At 38.5% G+C, this 14956-nt stretch overlaps 1 protein-coding gene across 1 annotated transcript in view; it reads left to right on the forward strand.

The window, feature by feature from the left end:
• Positions 1 to 1491: 1491 nt before the first annotated feature.
• The window catches only part of PPP1R1C (protein phosphatase 1 regulatory inhibitor subunit 1C), a 45720-nt gene continuing 32255 nt past the window's right edge, over positions 1492 to 14956 (forward strand). Inside the window, 3 exon segments of the mRNA XM_071562312.1 lie at positions 1492 to 1633; positions 1636 to 1770; positions 4009 to 4069. Coding sequence (XP_071418413.1) covers positions 1520 to 1633; positions 1636 to 1770; positions 4009 to 4069 — 310 coding nt within the window. The 5' untranslated portion in view covers positions 1492 to 1519.

A 14956-nucleotide genomic window follows, 5' to 3' on the forward strand; every position in this document is an offset into this window, starting at 1 on the left:
CTCTTCTGTGGTTCTACAGTTCTAAATTAATGCCACCTAAAACTATCCCAAGAAATCAAACAGGAAAATTGGCAGCTACTAGCTGTCAGCTGGAAATCATTACAGTATACAGCAGTTTTGATTTGCATGAGGAGGGGAATTTCACTGAGAATTATTTTTGATCATGGAGCCAACTGGATCCTTAATTTTTAGTGTATCCTCACCTGCTGAGCTTTATCAGGTCCTTCATAAAGCAGCTCACTAATGTGCTTGCCTCTGTCCAGAAATGCCCTGGTGTTCCAATAACATGTCACAGTTTTCATTTGTAAAAATCAAAACCAAACAAGTATTCCATCCCCGGCTTGCTGGTTTGTTCTGCTTTGTATGGCTGGTGCATTGTTCTTAGCCACAATGCTCACTCCTTCTCTTCCTCCTCCACTGGCACAGGTGGGAAAATACTCAGTGACTGAATAGGCTTATGGTGAGCTGTGAAAATTCTTGGTGCTCTCAGTGGCCTGAGCAAAGAATGCATTTTCAAATTCCTCTGAGTTTTACCAAGGAGTAGGTTAAGTCAGTGGTTGCTGTGTATTGTTTAACACACTTCTTTTGAATTAACATGAAATGATAAGTGAAAATAATTATATTCACAGAGGAGTACTATTGATATGCTTGACTTAAATATTTTCCTGGTCTTGGAAGAGGGCACAGATTTTGTGTCTGATGTAGGATTTGGCCTCTGTATTTTATTCATCTAAAACTGAGATAACTAGAATCATCTTTCTTTTTTTCTGAAGTTAATGGAGAGAAAGTGTAATCTTGAGTAAACACTGTATCCCACCTTACTAGGATGGAACGAAATGCCCATTGATGTGCTTAGCCCAGAGAGCTGGTGCAAATGTGGATGCTCTCAGTATACTGGAGCCACGTGATATGGAGCCCAGCAAAAGAAACAGGCTAGATCTGAAAACCCAGCCTAAGGTGCAAACCCACTTACCACATCAGAGAACCTTCATGGAAGTGTGGGCATCTGTGTAGTATCATCATCAAAAAATCTTCCTGTAGGATTTAGAAAATTCTAAAACTGTGAGGTTTAAAAAAGATTTGAAAGATCAAAGGCAATTGTTTGATATGTGAGAAGAGGAGAGCTGTTCTGGCATACTGTAACAGAGATTGAATTATTGCATCCACCCCTTCTGCTACCTCCACCCCCAAAATCTGAAAACTTCCTGATTTGTGTTCATCAATAATTAAGAGCCCATCAGCAATACTCAGAGGGAGCTTGCATTGCACTTCTGAGCAGCCAGTTAGTAATATACGGTGGAGAGATCCTCTTTTTCAAATCCCAGGGCTCCAGGCCGTGCAATGCTAGTATTGCATTTTCAATTAGCTTCTGAGTGAATGCTTGGCATATGTAGAAGTGAGCTGCTACACAATTAGCTTATTGTTCCTTTCAGCTTTCTGCTGAGAGGATCTAAAGGATCTGAAGGAGAGGGGAGAAGGAAAAAAAAAGCAAATAGCCAAGCTAGTGGCATCTCTGTGGATGTGGAAGAAGGGAGTTGCTCGACTCACGCAGACTCCGGTGCTAAGTTGGGAGTTACAGCTGTTCCTGTGGAGCACTCAGCCTGGCTGTGGGTACGGTGCCTGGGGACAGGCACACATTCGGGCTCAAGCTCCAGGCTCTTCCCCCATCAGATTCACCTCAGCATCACAATGGAGCCCAACAGCCCCAAAAAAATACAGTTTGCTGTGCCCCTGTTTCAGAGTCAAATAGATCCCGAGGCAGCTGAGCAGGTAAGATGAATTTCTTTTGCTGTTTTGAGGGAATGGGCTAGGAATGAGGGCAAGATGGGTGGGGACAGGTAATGCTCGTGGCCTAAATGCTTTTCTAACTTACATTAATGGAACTGTAGATTAAATGCTCTGGCGGTTATAGCGATGCCTGGATATACCTAAAGAGGAAAAAGAATATATCCTCTACCCAGAATAAGGCTTCTTCGACTTGGGTAGGTTTATTTAGCATATATTTGTTATGCTCTTCTGTAACTGCACTTGTATGTACACTTCACATGAGTACATATTCTCAACAAATCAACTCAAGTATATTAATTGTACATAAAGAAAACATGAAGCTGATAATAGGGACCTAATGGAAATATTGGGCAGAAAATATATCATTCATTTTAACAGGAGAAAACACAAGTTTTGTTTTTCATTATAGTCATTACTTCAGTTACTTCCTGTGTTTCCCATGATTTTTATACAGTCTTCTTTGTGTATATACAAATACAGAAATATGCCTGACTTATGTGTCCACATTTAAACTGTGCATGTGCTACTTTAGGTTTTGATTCACTCCCAAAATATATACATAATGATGTGTGTGTGTGTGTGTGTGTGTGTAGCAATACAGCTGTCTATTACTGTGTAGATATGCATAGATGTGCATAAAAAGAGTCACAGGGAGTCTTGTGAGAGGAATTGGATAAATCGTAATTAGGTGACCCAGTATATTTCTTTCAGTGCATGTCCTTCTCAACATTTGCTTCTATTTGTGTGAGTCTAGTTTTAGATGATACCAGGGGAATATTATAACCTTGAGTGTTCCATATCATTAGCTATGAAATTCTTTGCACCTTTAGGACAGGTATCTGGTTTCCTTCATGTTCTGATGTCATATCTCTTAAAAGGCAGATACCTTTGCCAGAAAACATTGAGTTGTGAGTGACCGATGAATGCAGAAATATCAGAAAGGTGCAGAAGAGAATTGCTGTGGGTCTTCATTTTGCCCATATGTTCTTCTGAGCTGCAAAATGTCCATACCTTATTGAGCAGTTCAGCAGTGAATTCAAGCAGAATGTGTGCTAGTATTTTTCTGAAGTCAGTGAGAACCATAGGATTAGGATTTCCTGGAATTCCCATGGCTTTTGAAATGCTGTGGCCCAAATTCTGCCTGGTATTTATGGGCAGCCCTTTTTTTGTGTGTGTGTTGTGAGTTTCATTCCAAGTGCTATACAGTTTCACTGAGGATGTGTGATGAAATAGAAATAGTAAATTTTGCTGTCAGCTACAATTCCACTAATCTGGAATAAACCCATTAACTCTGATGATGTAATTTTCCATTTACACCTCTAAAAGCAAAATTTGAATCCAGCTAAACACAGATGCTGGATCAGCAAATAAAAAAGAAAAAATGCACTGACATTGAGGTTTTCTGTCAGTATGGTTTCTAGCTTAAATACTCTTGGTCCCTCTCTTAAATTCAATAGAATATCAAGCCTGGAGGCTTTAGTGAAACAACACAAAGCTTTCAATGCAAATGTTTGCATTATAGAAGGACAGTCCAATATCATGCAGTTCAGCCACTGTTAATGGAACAAAAGTAGATACCCACACAAACTCTGAATAAGAAACATTGCATACAATTCAGGATTGTATTGGCATGTAAAGATCTGCTGTATAGTGTTTTCGGAAAAACTCTTTTGAAAGTCTTAAATACTGGAGTTTTTTTAGTTAAAGAACAATAGTAAGACTTCTGACCACAGTTTAGAAATGTAAGTTCATTGGAAGGCATACCTGTATCATCTACTCTGAAGTGCACTTGCAAAGTATTGCTAATTATTACTTGTGAGAGCTATGACAGTACCAGGTATTTGCACAAACAAGCTCACAAACTACTGCAATCATCTACCTGATACAAAGATAAATGTCAATATTTTAAGATATGACTGATATTTGTCAGCAGTATTTGTCTAAAAACTTAAATGAAAATGATTAAAAATTCTAAAGGTATTTTGGAAAGCTCTCCCCATGCCTTTGAGATCCCTGTACAAGCAAGAGCATGACCCTGATCACTGTAAGACCAAACAAACTGTCAGTAAGACAGTGATGTGTTGCTATTCTTTAAATAGTTTCTTTTTTAACTTTGCCTGGTCTATACTCAGGAGAACACCAAATGGATTTTTTGCTTTGCTTTGTGTGTGGAGCAATTAATAAACCCTAATGACTCTCCTTGCCTTATGCCTGTTACAGATTAGGAAAAGAAGACCTACACCAGCATCCCTTGTTATCATGAATGAACATGTGCCCCCAGGTAAGTGCCAACATACTTTCTAAACCATTGAACTTGTTTACACAGGATTGTCTGCAAACTGGTTTTATTAATGACATGATTTTAAAAATCCAGCATTAATTTTGTAGCACTAAATATCAAATTACAAATCTTAGGACTGTTTGGAGTAAACCCCATGAACACATATAATTCCTGGTCTTCAGATAATGTCAATACTTCCACAATTTTATCCTCCATATAAATCATTTTTATATGTATGAGGAGAACTAATATGACCCAGATCCAGTGCTTCCATCCATGAACATTTTCTTTCCCTGAGTGGAGGATTTGAAGACCCACAAAGTCCAATCTCTAGAGACGTCAGGGTGGCTCCAGGGCTAATTCAGCCAAGGGAATTACTTCTACAAAACAAGTTCTTTTGTAGTTTTCCAGTGAAACATATAATGTATGTTTTCATTACTCCTTTTCAACTTATCTTCATCCAGGGCTTCCCCTCGAAGATTTTCTGTGGGATGGGATGACTTGAGGTTGCAACATACTCTGTCATATAAATGTGACTTCAGAAAAATTATTTAATAAGATGTTTAGGGAGTATTATAAGCAAAAAAAGCTCTGCAAAAATGGAAAAATCTTCAACGCATAATCCCCTTGAGACAAAGAACCTGCTTTATGCCAAATTTTTTCTTTGTAGTGCTTTGCAACAATTTTTCCTGTCTTATCTCTTAATCACCTGAATCTTTTTTTAAAAGCAGTGCAGGCTTTTTCTCACCAATGTCTTTCTAAGGCCATTACTTTGTGCATTGGCACCTCAGTGAAACAAAACCATCTCAAGCCTTTCAGGACCTCCACTTGCTTCACGTGCTGCTGATACCCAGGTCTGATCAACATCATCAGTAGCTGAAGTTTCTCAGTAACGTACAGAAGGAAGCATTTAGAGAGCTGAGCTCTTGGAGTTTAGGTCCTTGCAGCTCAGCACAGAGATGGTCAAGTGTGTCCCATATGGCTAAAGATTTCTCCTGACATTGAGTGTAACCCATGTAACCCCAACCTCAGTTTGCAGAGTAACTTTCAGGCAGTTCACCTCTCAGTAATGGTGCATAAAAAATCTGCCTTAGACTGACTTTCCTTACCCTAATGGGATCTACAGTGTCTGTGTTGCTAGGACTTAATTCAAAGCAAATTCACCTCGACTGCTAATCTCTTTTGCAATTCACTTTGTACACTTTGTACCGTCATGTTTCCTTTTATAAACAGATACTTGGTACAATACCAAATCAAAACCAAACAGAGAATAAGAACTCTTTAATTTACAGGAAATTTTACTGTAAACAAAGTGGTACATGTCTGTTATCACCTTTCCCGCAATGTTCATAATAAATCTTTAAATAAATCATTTTTATTATGAGTCAGTATTGCTGCAAGTTTCAGTCAACTTCCATAGAAGCCCACGAATTAGTATTAGTCTTCACTTATTTTTATTTGTTTATTGAGCTACTACGTGCTCTTTCTAGATACCGGGAACTAATATTAATGAAGTTATTCTTTGGTTAAATTATAACATCGTCTTGTTTTCAAAATTTTATATGAAGTCAGATAAAAATAAAAACTTTCACAGCATCTTCATTTTCCTGCCCCTCACCACGTGGTTCATGCATGAACATCTTCATGCATATTTCTATATGGTGTGCTTGATATGGGCAGGTGTTTTGAACAGGGTGTGCATATGTAGATGTGTAAACCTGCTGAATACAAGGCCTGTAAAGCCAGGCTGGAAAGGCAGACAGAAGGTTTACAATGGCAGTGCAGATACTAAAAAAACCCTTATGGTCTCAATCTTGCAAAGTGCTGTACAGCTGGAATTATTGTATAGCTTCATCTTTCAGAGTCAGCTGGTCCTAAGGGTTCTTGATGCCTTGATGATTACACCTCGAAATGCTGATCAGTTGTTGGATTATGAATATTATTCAGTGGGATGCTGAATACAATTTGTCTCCAAAAATAAATTCATCACTGCACATGGTTGCAGTTAATATAATAATAATAATAATAATAATAATAATAATAATAATAATAATAATAGTGCTAAGTTGATGTTCCAAAAAATTGTTTTAGAAGCATGATTCCCTAGATCAACAGACAAGCCAAACAGCAGAGAATTCCAGTGGTACTGTCAAAGTCTTGGTTTTGTTTTTGTTTTGTTTTTTTTTTTTTTAATTAGAGCTGGTCTAAACGGTAATCCTGTCTCTTGGATTTTTACCCACTGGAGTACTCCACTTCCTTCCTTAGAAGCAAACAGCTAGTAAAAGATATGCTTCCAAGAGTTTGAAATGTGTGTCCTAATGCAATTCTAAATGTTTAGATGCAAAGTTTACTCTAATTATCTAAACTTCTCTTTTTTTGAAAAACAGAGACAGGCATTTTCTAAGAATCAGACTTTTCTATAGCCTCCTTTACAGCTGCTTCTGAGTACACAGAAAAAAAAAAGCAGCATTTTTGTGGTACTCTGGTCTGGATGCAGATCCATCTGGAAATCAGAAGGCAGTAAAACGTGTTTGGACATTTCAGAACTTCATAATAAATTCAGTTTGAGTTCTTCTGTACAAAGATCTAAATGTTGTTTTCTTTTAAGTCTTCTCATCTATCACTGATGTCTGCTACAGCTTCAACAGGAATATGTCTTCACCCACATAGGTCAGATCAATAGTGCTATGAAGTGAAGATGGATTATCTACTAAGGTTAAGTAATTTTTAACCAATGGCAGCTACTCAAAAACTGTAAGAAGAGTCTGCTTGACTTCCTTGCTTCCAAGGAGACAGTGTTAGACCACAATGAATGGGGATGTATGTGACAGTAGGAGCTAATGTCCAGCCTGTGGCGTCATTGACTGTTGCATTTTCTGATGTTCACTATGGTTGGCATCATGCAACAGTGATTGCAGTGGATAATGTGAGTTTATGAGGCAAGACTCTTTGGGGGTGGTCATGTGCAGCGCTGAGAGTTGGACTCGATCGTCCTTGTGGGTCCCTTGCAAATCAGCATATTCTATGATAGCAATAAATAAACCCTTCAGTCTTTCTTTAAGTGCTCTGTAAAGTGCCCTTTGATGGTTTATGTCCCATCTGAGCAGAGAAGTTAACACTAACAAACTGAGTTACGAAGTTGCTTAAATCTCTTTTGCTTCATTTGCCACCAATGGAGCTCTGTTTTCTGAGCATCTGATGTTTGATTTCATAATATCTAATTAGTTTTACTTGTATTTTAAATTATATGATGCTTTTACTATCTGTGAAAGCAAACAAAAACTATAAAGTGATGGAACTAGAAAAATGAGCAGCATCTCATCCTGTGCCGGATGCTGCATGTGATACTGGTGTAACCCATTCATATCCTGCTGTAGCCACAGGTGCTCTATGTCTTTTATAAAAGGAACATAAGCACATGTTTAGTTTTAAGAACATATTTAACTAATATGCTGCACAAGAGTTTAATCCAAAAGTTGTTAAAGCTCTCCTGCTTTCTATTTCTCTTGCAATATCATTGGAGTCAACAGAAATTGAATACCACTATACCCTAAAAGCAACCTTTTCTGTTTATGCACAGCCTCCTGTCTCCTTACCAAGCACTGCAAAATATATATGAAAATCAATTCTTATTATCTGAAATAAAAGTCTGGCCATGCTTTAAACTAGCAGAATATCATACTGCAACAACTCAGGAAAAAGCTGGTGGCAAAGCAGAGAAGTGACAGCTGAGGGAGGAAAGCATGTCAGACCACAACTCAGGTTTAATACCATTAGGGCTCGCTTTGATCAGAAAACAATGTCAGTGTTCCTACAGAGACTGGTTTTGTCACAGAGCCAACACAACATCAAACACTCTGGCTGGCAAAGGCTGTTCAACTTATGTCAAAGTGTTCAGTCTTCTTGAAGCATTAGAATATGGGTAAACATTAGGATAAACTTCTATGTTTCTAAATTTTCTACATATTCTCTGTTTTCAGCTCCTGTTTCTGCTTTGTTGCCTGTTTTTTTCTTTCTTACTCGTAATGTAAATGTTACTCAGTGTTTGGAAATCAGAAAAACATAGTAATGTGTTCTGATAACTCCTCTCCAGAGCTGACTTTTTGTGTTTTCCAGATCTTATTTCAAGGCATAAAGGGTGTATTATCACTGCAAAAGCAATATAAAACATATATTCCCAGTACAACTCAGTACATCTGAGGTTACTGAACACTGTAAATCACAACTTGTTGTACGCAAGTTGTACGTGTCTCCAGACAAGGAACATTCTTGCAGCTTGTCTTTGGGCCTTAGCAGTTTTGCTTTCTTGTTCCTATCTGATTTTCCATTATCCATAATAAGATTCATGCTTTTCAGCTTCCTGCCACTTCCCCAGAGCTCTGCTGAGATGCCTCATGAGCAGCCTGAGTATTTATTTAGTGCAGCAGCAAACAACACAGCCAGGTGGGTGGTGGGAGATAAAACTGTCCTTACACCTGTATCAATTCCATGACAACCTAAAGCAGTTGAGATTTTTTTTTATTATTATAAATTGGTTTTACACACTCCTGAACTCTCCCTGCACAATGAATCTCATTACCATATGCAGATGTGCTTTCCTGGAGATGCAAACTGTACCAGAACCATATCCTTGATGGGATAAATACGATATGCTTTGCCCAACATTATTGTTTGTGATTAATATTAATTACATGATGCTTCTAGGTGAATTAATATGTTTGTTTTATGCCTAATGGTCACATATTTTTTTCTTCCAAGACAAAATAAACTGTGGTCAAAAAAGCCCTACTAAGTAGGAGGCAGCTGTTTCTGGGCATTGTCAAGCAGTTCTGCTATATTTTCTCAGGGAAAAATCTCACTGAATCTTGAATCAGCAGTGAAGTCTTGCTCTCAGAGTTCATGAAAACTGATATGTTTTTCCAAAGCTTGAGGTTCTGGTCGGACATACTGCTTACTTTGGTTGAAGAACTAGAAAGTGAGTAAGCCAAATAGCAGCTGTCAATCACAACTTTAGGCTTCCAATGTGGTAATAAAGCACTTGTACATTAAAAAAACCTGTCATTTACTGGGGTTTGTTTGAGTCAAAACAGTAAGTCTTTCTGTATGCTGAATAAGTATACCATTAAGTATGCTGTCTCTTTTTATATCAGTCTAGGAGGTATGGCAATAAACAGTGAAAAACCTTTCTGTCCCCTCACACATGCTCAATGTGCATTCTGAATGGCACCAGGATCTTTAGAGACCAGGCACTACTTGGCAGAGCAGTGAGGACCTTCATGTTCTTTCAGCTGGAAAGGAATATCTGATACAAAGAAACAATGAAATATATAAAACAACTGTTGCATAATACCTGGTGACAGGTGATAGGGATTTCAGAAAAGAGAGGAAAATGTCTGTGCTTGTAAATATCCTGCTGTTAGCAGGCTGATTTCTGACTGCAAATGTTCAGTGGCTATATCCCTCTTTCTTACCTATATATCCTATGCTCAGATGCTCTTTCATTTGGGTTAGTCTGAGTTTTCTCTGCAGTTCAGGCTCACAGAAGTCCCTGGGGCAAACCACAGTGAAAATTCCTCACTCCTATGCAGTGTGAGTACAGACTCCATGAAAACAAAAAGAGAAATTCAAGGACTTAAAAAAAAAAAAGTCAAGAACCTGTTCTTGAGCTGTTCTTAATGCCCAGAAGAAATGGCTTGCAGCTTTCAAAAAGAAACAAAGAATTTTTTTTAAAATAGTTGTCCTTAGCATCATTAATGATTATGTGCCATTTCATGAATATGCTCCATTTCTTGAGAGAGTGAGGATTTTAAAAGTCACTGGCACCACCTGTCAGAAGAGCTGTCATGCTCCCTCCAGTACAGAGGTCAAGGCTTGAGTTGCTGGAATGCACTGGGCACTGTTTGACCTAAACTGAAGATTATCACCCAAGCAGACAGCTATATTTTTGCCATTTTTAAGGTCATAAACATGTTAATTCCCAAATAGAAACATTCCCTGTGAATATTGCAATCATTGTGTTAACCACATAGTATGAAACATATAATGCCCAAGTCTGGACTGTCTCTCTACTCAGTAAGTAGAGCTTCAACAAGGCGAAAGGTCTGACTGCTACTCAGAGAAAGTCAAAACAAAAAAGTGTTTTGCAGGTTCCGGTCAAAATTAACTTATGTTACTCAATTTTTCATATTTTTATCCCTGCTTCCTTGATTTTCAGTGTTTATTGATGCCTGCACAGGTATATTTTATATGGCACATAGTCCCTGTGAGCTTGCTTGTTTCCACTAGTTGGCTGAAGTCAAAACAAGAATGAGTCCCCCCTGTCACTGGAGGCCCCCGTCCCTCTGCAAGACTGGGCAGTGCAGGATGCAAACAGCGCCCAAGTAGGCTCTGCTGGATGGAAATAGAGGCTGGGTATTTAAAACTAGGACTCAGCTTTCTTCCTAGATTAGAGAAGTGCTGCAGCTGAGAGGACATGAAGCCAAAAACCCAAAAAGTTTACTCGTACCCAGTATGGCTGGAATTGCATTTAGTCCATTTTTCTTGTTCCAGCCCTTAATACCCAACAGATGAAAACTGACATAGTTTATCAGTGCAGCTAAGCTGCTAATGTATACCTTTAACTTTGTACTAAGTACCATGTACTTGTTCCTCCTGCTCCCTACTTCCTGTTGGTTTTGTATTGGGAGAGTCAATGTCCCTGGAACTATCTGAAAGTGAACGAGGTATTTTTAGAGCTGAACCTTGTACTCCTCATCTGTTTTCCTTGTTCCTTATACAAAAGTACCATAGAAACAGCCTTCTTCCACCCCAGGAGATTATTTGCAAATAATTTTTAATATACATGGCTTCATGTTATAGATCTCCAGCTGCCTGATCATTCAACATGAGGACTGATAAGCTTTTGGAATGTTTACACTTGTTATCACCTCTGTGTATGTAGCACGGCAGAGCTGTGCCATGGGTAGGGAATAGCGACATGCAAGGCTGCCCAACCTGCTGAGGAGGGTCGTGGGACAGATTCTAACTTATTGCAGTCAGAAGGCTTAATTTGCTAGAGTAGCTTTTCACAGATTTGCTCTCTGCCAAGTGCTTATACACCTCATATAATTTCTTTTGGTGAGAATTCTGAATAGATGGTGAGCTTTCTACTTAAAAAATGAAATGCCTAAGCGTAATAACTGCTTCTTGCAGTCAAAATACTTAAGCCATATTTAACATAGCTACATGAGCATAGTTTGATGTCATTTAAAAAAAAATGGAGAAAATATGTCCGGTTTAGCCTGTGGCAAATATTCTGTTTGTATTTTGAGGGGTTTAATTTTTTTAAATGCTAAAATATTTCAGTGGCTATTTCAAATTAAGTCCATCAGACATTGTAAGACAAAATGTTTTGAATAAGAATGTCAAGTTTGTTTGTTTTGAGATTATATTTAAATCATACTTCAATAATGGGCTAATACTGGGGGGGTTTTATATTTTCGTAGTTTACATCAGGTAATAAATTGAAATCCATTAATAGATGTTTCAGTCTTGCTGAGGGGAAAAAATACAACACAGGGTTTTTCTGACCTCTACTATTTAGTACTTAATGCAGCACTCATTTACCATGGTGACGTATGCGAAATAAATAGATAATGCAGACAGATGAGAGTGAATCCAGCTTTTAGCACTAACCTCATTATGTTCAGAATATTGGGAAGGGGTTGCACTTAAAGCATCAATCAGGGTAGCCCATTTATTGAGCTTTTAGAAACAAAATTTAACTCTTTATGTGGCATAATTGAAGTTAAAGCTTTAATTCAAAATACATCAAAAGTTGGAATTTAATGAATCTGGATCTTAAGCTATCAGAGACTAAACAAATTGAATATATTAGTCATGAAAGGTTTTGCCAACTACAGAAGGCTGCAGAAACTCATCAACAGTGCAAGGAGGTGTAGAGCTTAGCTTTGCTTTCCTGTGAATCTGAGCAGCCTGTGTCATCAGCTGGTGGAAACAAGATCAGTTGGACCGGTCAAGTCTATTTTTACAGTAACCAAAGCAGTTTGGGGGTGGAATTAGGCTGTATGTCTGTTGAGTAGAGCTCTGTTTCCTTCTTCTCCCCTTCAAAAAGCTATTCCTCTGTCTGTATCTAAAATCACTTCTAATATTTTCCTCCTGTGACTTTACTGGAGGATTTACCATAGTAACAGAATGAAGCACAGTGACATGCTCACTCTTTGTTCATGTTTTTGCTATGATACCTGGCAAGCAGATGTACCACAAAAAAATTTTTGTCTTGGTATTATTCATCTTGTGAAATCAAATTGCACTAACAGAGTTAGCAGTGTTAAGTGGATGAAGGTGCATTGTAAAGGTTGTGTTTTTCACCTGAGGCCACACCTTTTGTTCTGATGATACAAGAAGAGATAGTCACATCATGCAGAAAATGAGCTTGAGCAAGGCAGACAGTTCAATAAAGCAGTGAGCTCTATTGCACCCCACAGTACAGTTTATCCTGGTGCCTAAAAATCCCATAGCCTAAACACTGCTGCACTGAGCCTCCACCAGTCAGTGACGTGTGGTGATAGTATTACCTTCAAGTCTTTCTGAAGTTCCCTGCCATAACTGCTCTCAGGCAATGGTAGAAAGCCAAGATTTGGATGAACCTGTCCTGCTCTTTCTTTGACCAACACCAAACAGTAGCATCTCTGGGATCAACTGAAGCATTTGCCCCACATTTTTTGTTATGTTAGGTTCTCCAGGACAGGTACAGAATCAGGGAGCAACTTAACCTAAAAGCTCAGCTGGTTTGAAAGCAACATGTTTCCATTACTAAGACCTATTTCACAACCTTTTCTCTTTGAAGTGGAATCGTACTGATGAACTAAAAAGTGATTGGGGGATAGAGGAGGAAAAAAATTCCCTTTAAAGAATTGCAGCCCAGAAAATTTTTGGTCCTGACCAACATTAGGTTTTTACTGTCCATTTCTGAAATAAAGTAAGTAGACAGCAGGGCTGCAGTTGTTAAAAGTGTGCCTTCAACCCTCCTAAAATGCCAGCATTGGTGTGTGACTTCAGTTTTAATGTGTACAGCATATTCCATAGGAAGGTGTGGAACAGTTCATTCCATGGGAATCACAGCAAGGTGCTTCTGATTGTGACAGTACAGATGGAGATGTATAAAACAAAACCCAGGGTCCCCTCTGCCTCTGGTATGAAGTGACATCAGTAGAAATTCTGAAAAATGCCTTTGGAATTTGCAGCTGACTTATTCTGAGCTAACAGTGGTTGCTCTGGTCTTTTCCGGCCCACCTAGTTGTGCTGAAGGCAAGAATGAGATGATGGAACCTCATTTTGCTGACCTTTGGAAAGTTTGGAAAAGGAAAAAATGAATTTACAAGAATGCTACTTGCATCTTCTTTTTGTAAAAAGGGTCCTAAACCCCCCAAAGAACTATTACTAGTAGTTTACTTGATACACATGTAAGATGATCCATGTATGTGAGGAGCTTTCTGTATATGCCTTCTAACCACAAGCAAGCCACAAGCACTTGGCTGGGACTAGCTTTGCAACACATCCTTACTGAAATCCTTGAGGTATTATTCCAAAAGGAAGGAAACTGCTAAGGCAGCAATAATAATCACAGGCTAAGGAAGAATTTTATTGTTTTGTATGTTTTCTTCTCCCTTGGCAAATGTCACTTTCCAGAATGTACAAACACAACTGTTCAGATAGGATTTTTTTTAAAACAGCTTTATGAGCTATAGCCTGCTAAGGAACATTTGGCTGTTTGGGGTGTTTTGTGGGGTTTTTTTGTTTTGGCTGCTGCTGCTGGTTTTTATTTTAGAGCTTAGAATACTCCTACAGCTCACAGGCAAGAAAGGAACTGCTCACAGTGATAGCTATTGCAGCTGTAACACCAATAGAAAGATCGTGATCAGTAGGTCAGTTCTGAGCCATTTTCCATCACAATTGATTCCTGCACATGAAGTTATTAGGAAATGGTTTAAATGTATATCAGGGGATTGGCTTGTACTATATTCCTGGTAACCACGAATTTTACTTCATGATCTTTGCCTCAATTGTATTTAGATCTTGATCCTCTACAGTCATTTGAACACAGGGTAAACCTAAAGCAAGCCAGGAGCTGGATTTGAAAATACTTAATAAACATATTAAGTCTTTTCACAAACTAGTACACTGTTATGGCTTAGTCAATGGACAAAGAGATTCCAAACTGTTTGGAAAGTTTTTGTGTATGTTTTGGGAACATTTGGTAAAATGGTAGCAATTATTGGCAAACTTTTAGTAGTCTAGCAGTATGTTTTCCTTGGGCATATTCATTTCAGACTCCTGTTTCTGCTCTGAACCTATTTCTCTGAGTATTTGCTGGCAGACACTCGACAGATCTGGTCTTCCTCTAACCTCTCAAAAAACATCTTTATCTCCACTGCTCCCCTATTTCCTTCATGTGAACCTTTTCCTTCACTGTCAGGTTTCAGACCCGGTGAGATTATGCTGTGAGTGTGGAAACTGCCCTTAATCCATACAACAGAGATGCAATCTTTATTGACATCTGCTGTTGTGTCAGAATAGATTCTGTGTCAATGTAACCTTACAGTGAGGTGAGTTCATGTTCTACACAGCTGGACAAACTTCAAGACACCACATTGTGATTTACATCCACTTTTCAGTCCTTGTTCTTAGCCTAGTTCCATATTTCTGTGAAAGTCTAATTTTCTTAGGTTTTCTTCTGCTTCACTTTGCTCCTTCAGCACTGCCTGGGGCACCCAGAAATGATGGCTGTCAGGTTCTGTTCTGGCTCATGTCAGAAAATCAGTTTCACCCTGGTTTACATTTATTTGTTGGAAGAGTAAGGGGTTTTTTCCCAAGACAGACTGTCCT

Source organism: Pithys albifrons, chromosome 8 (assembly GCF_047495875.1).
Source record: "Pithys albifrons albifrons isolate INPA30051 chromosome 8, PitAlb_v1, whole genome shotgun sequence".
Lineage (NCBI taxonomy): Eukaryota > Metazoa > Chordata > Aves > Passeriformes > Thamnophilidae > Pithys > Pithys albifrons.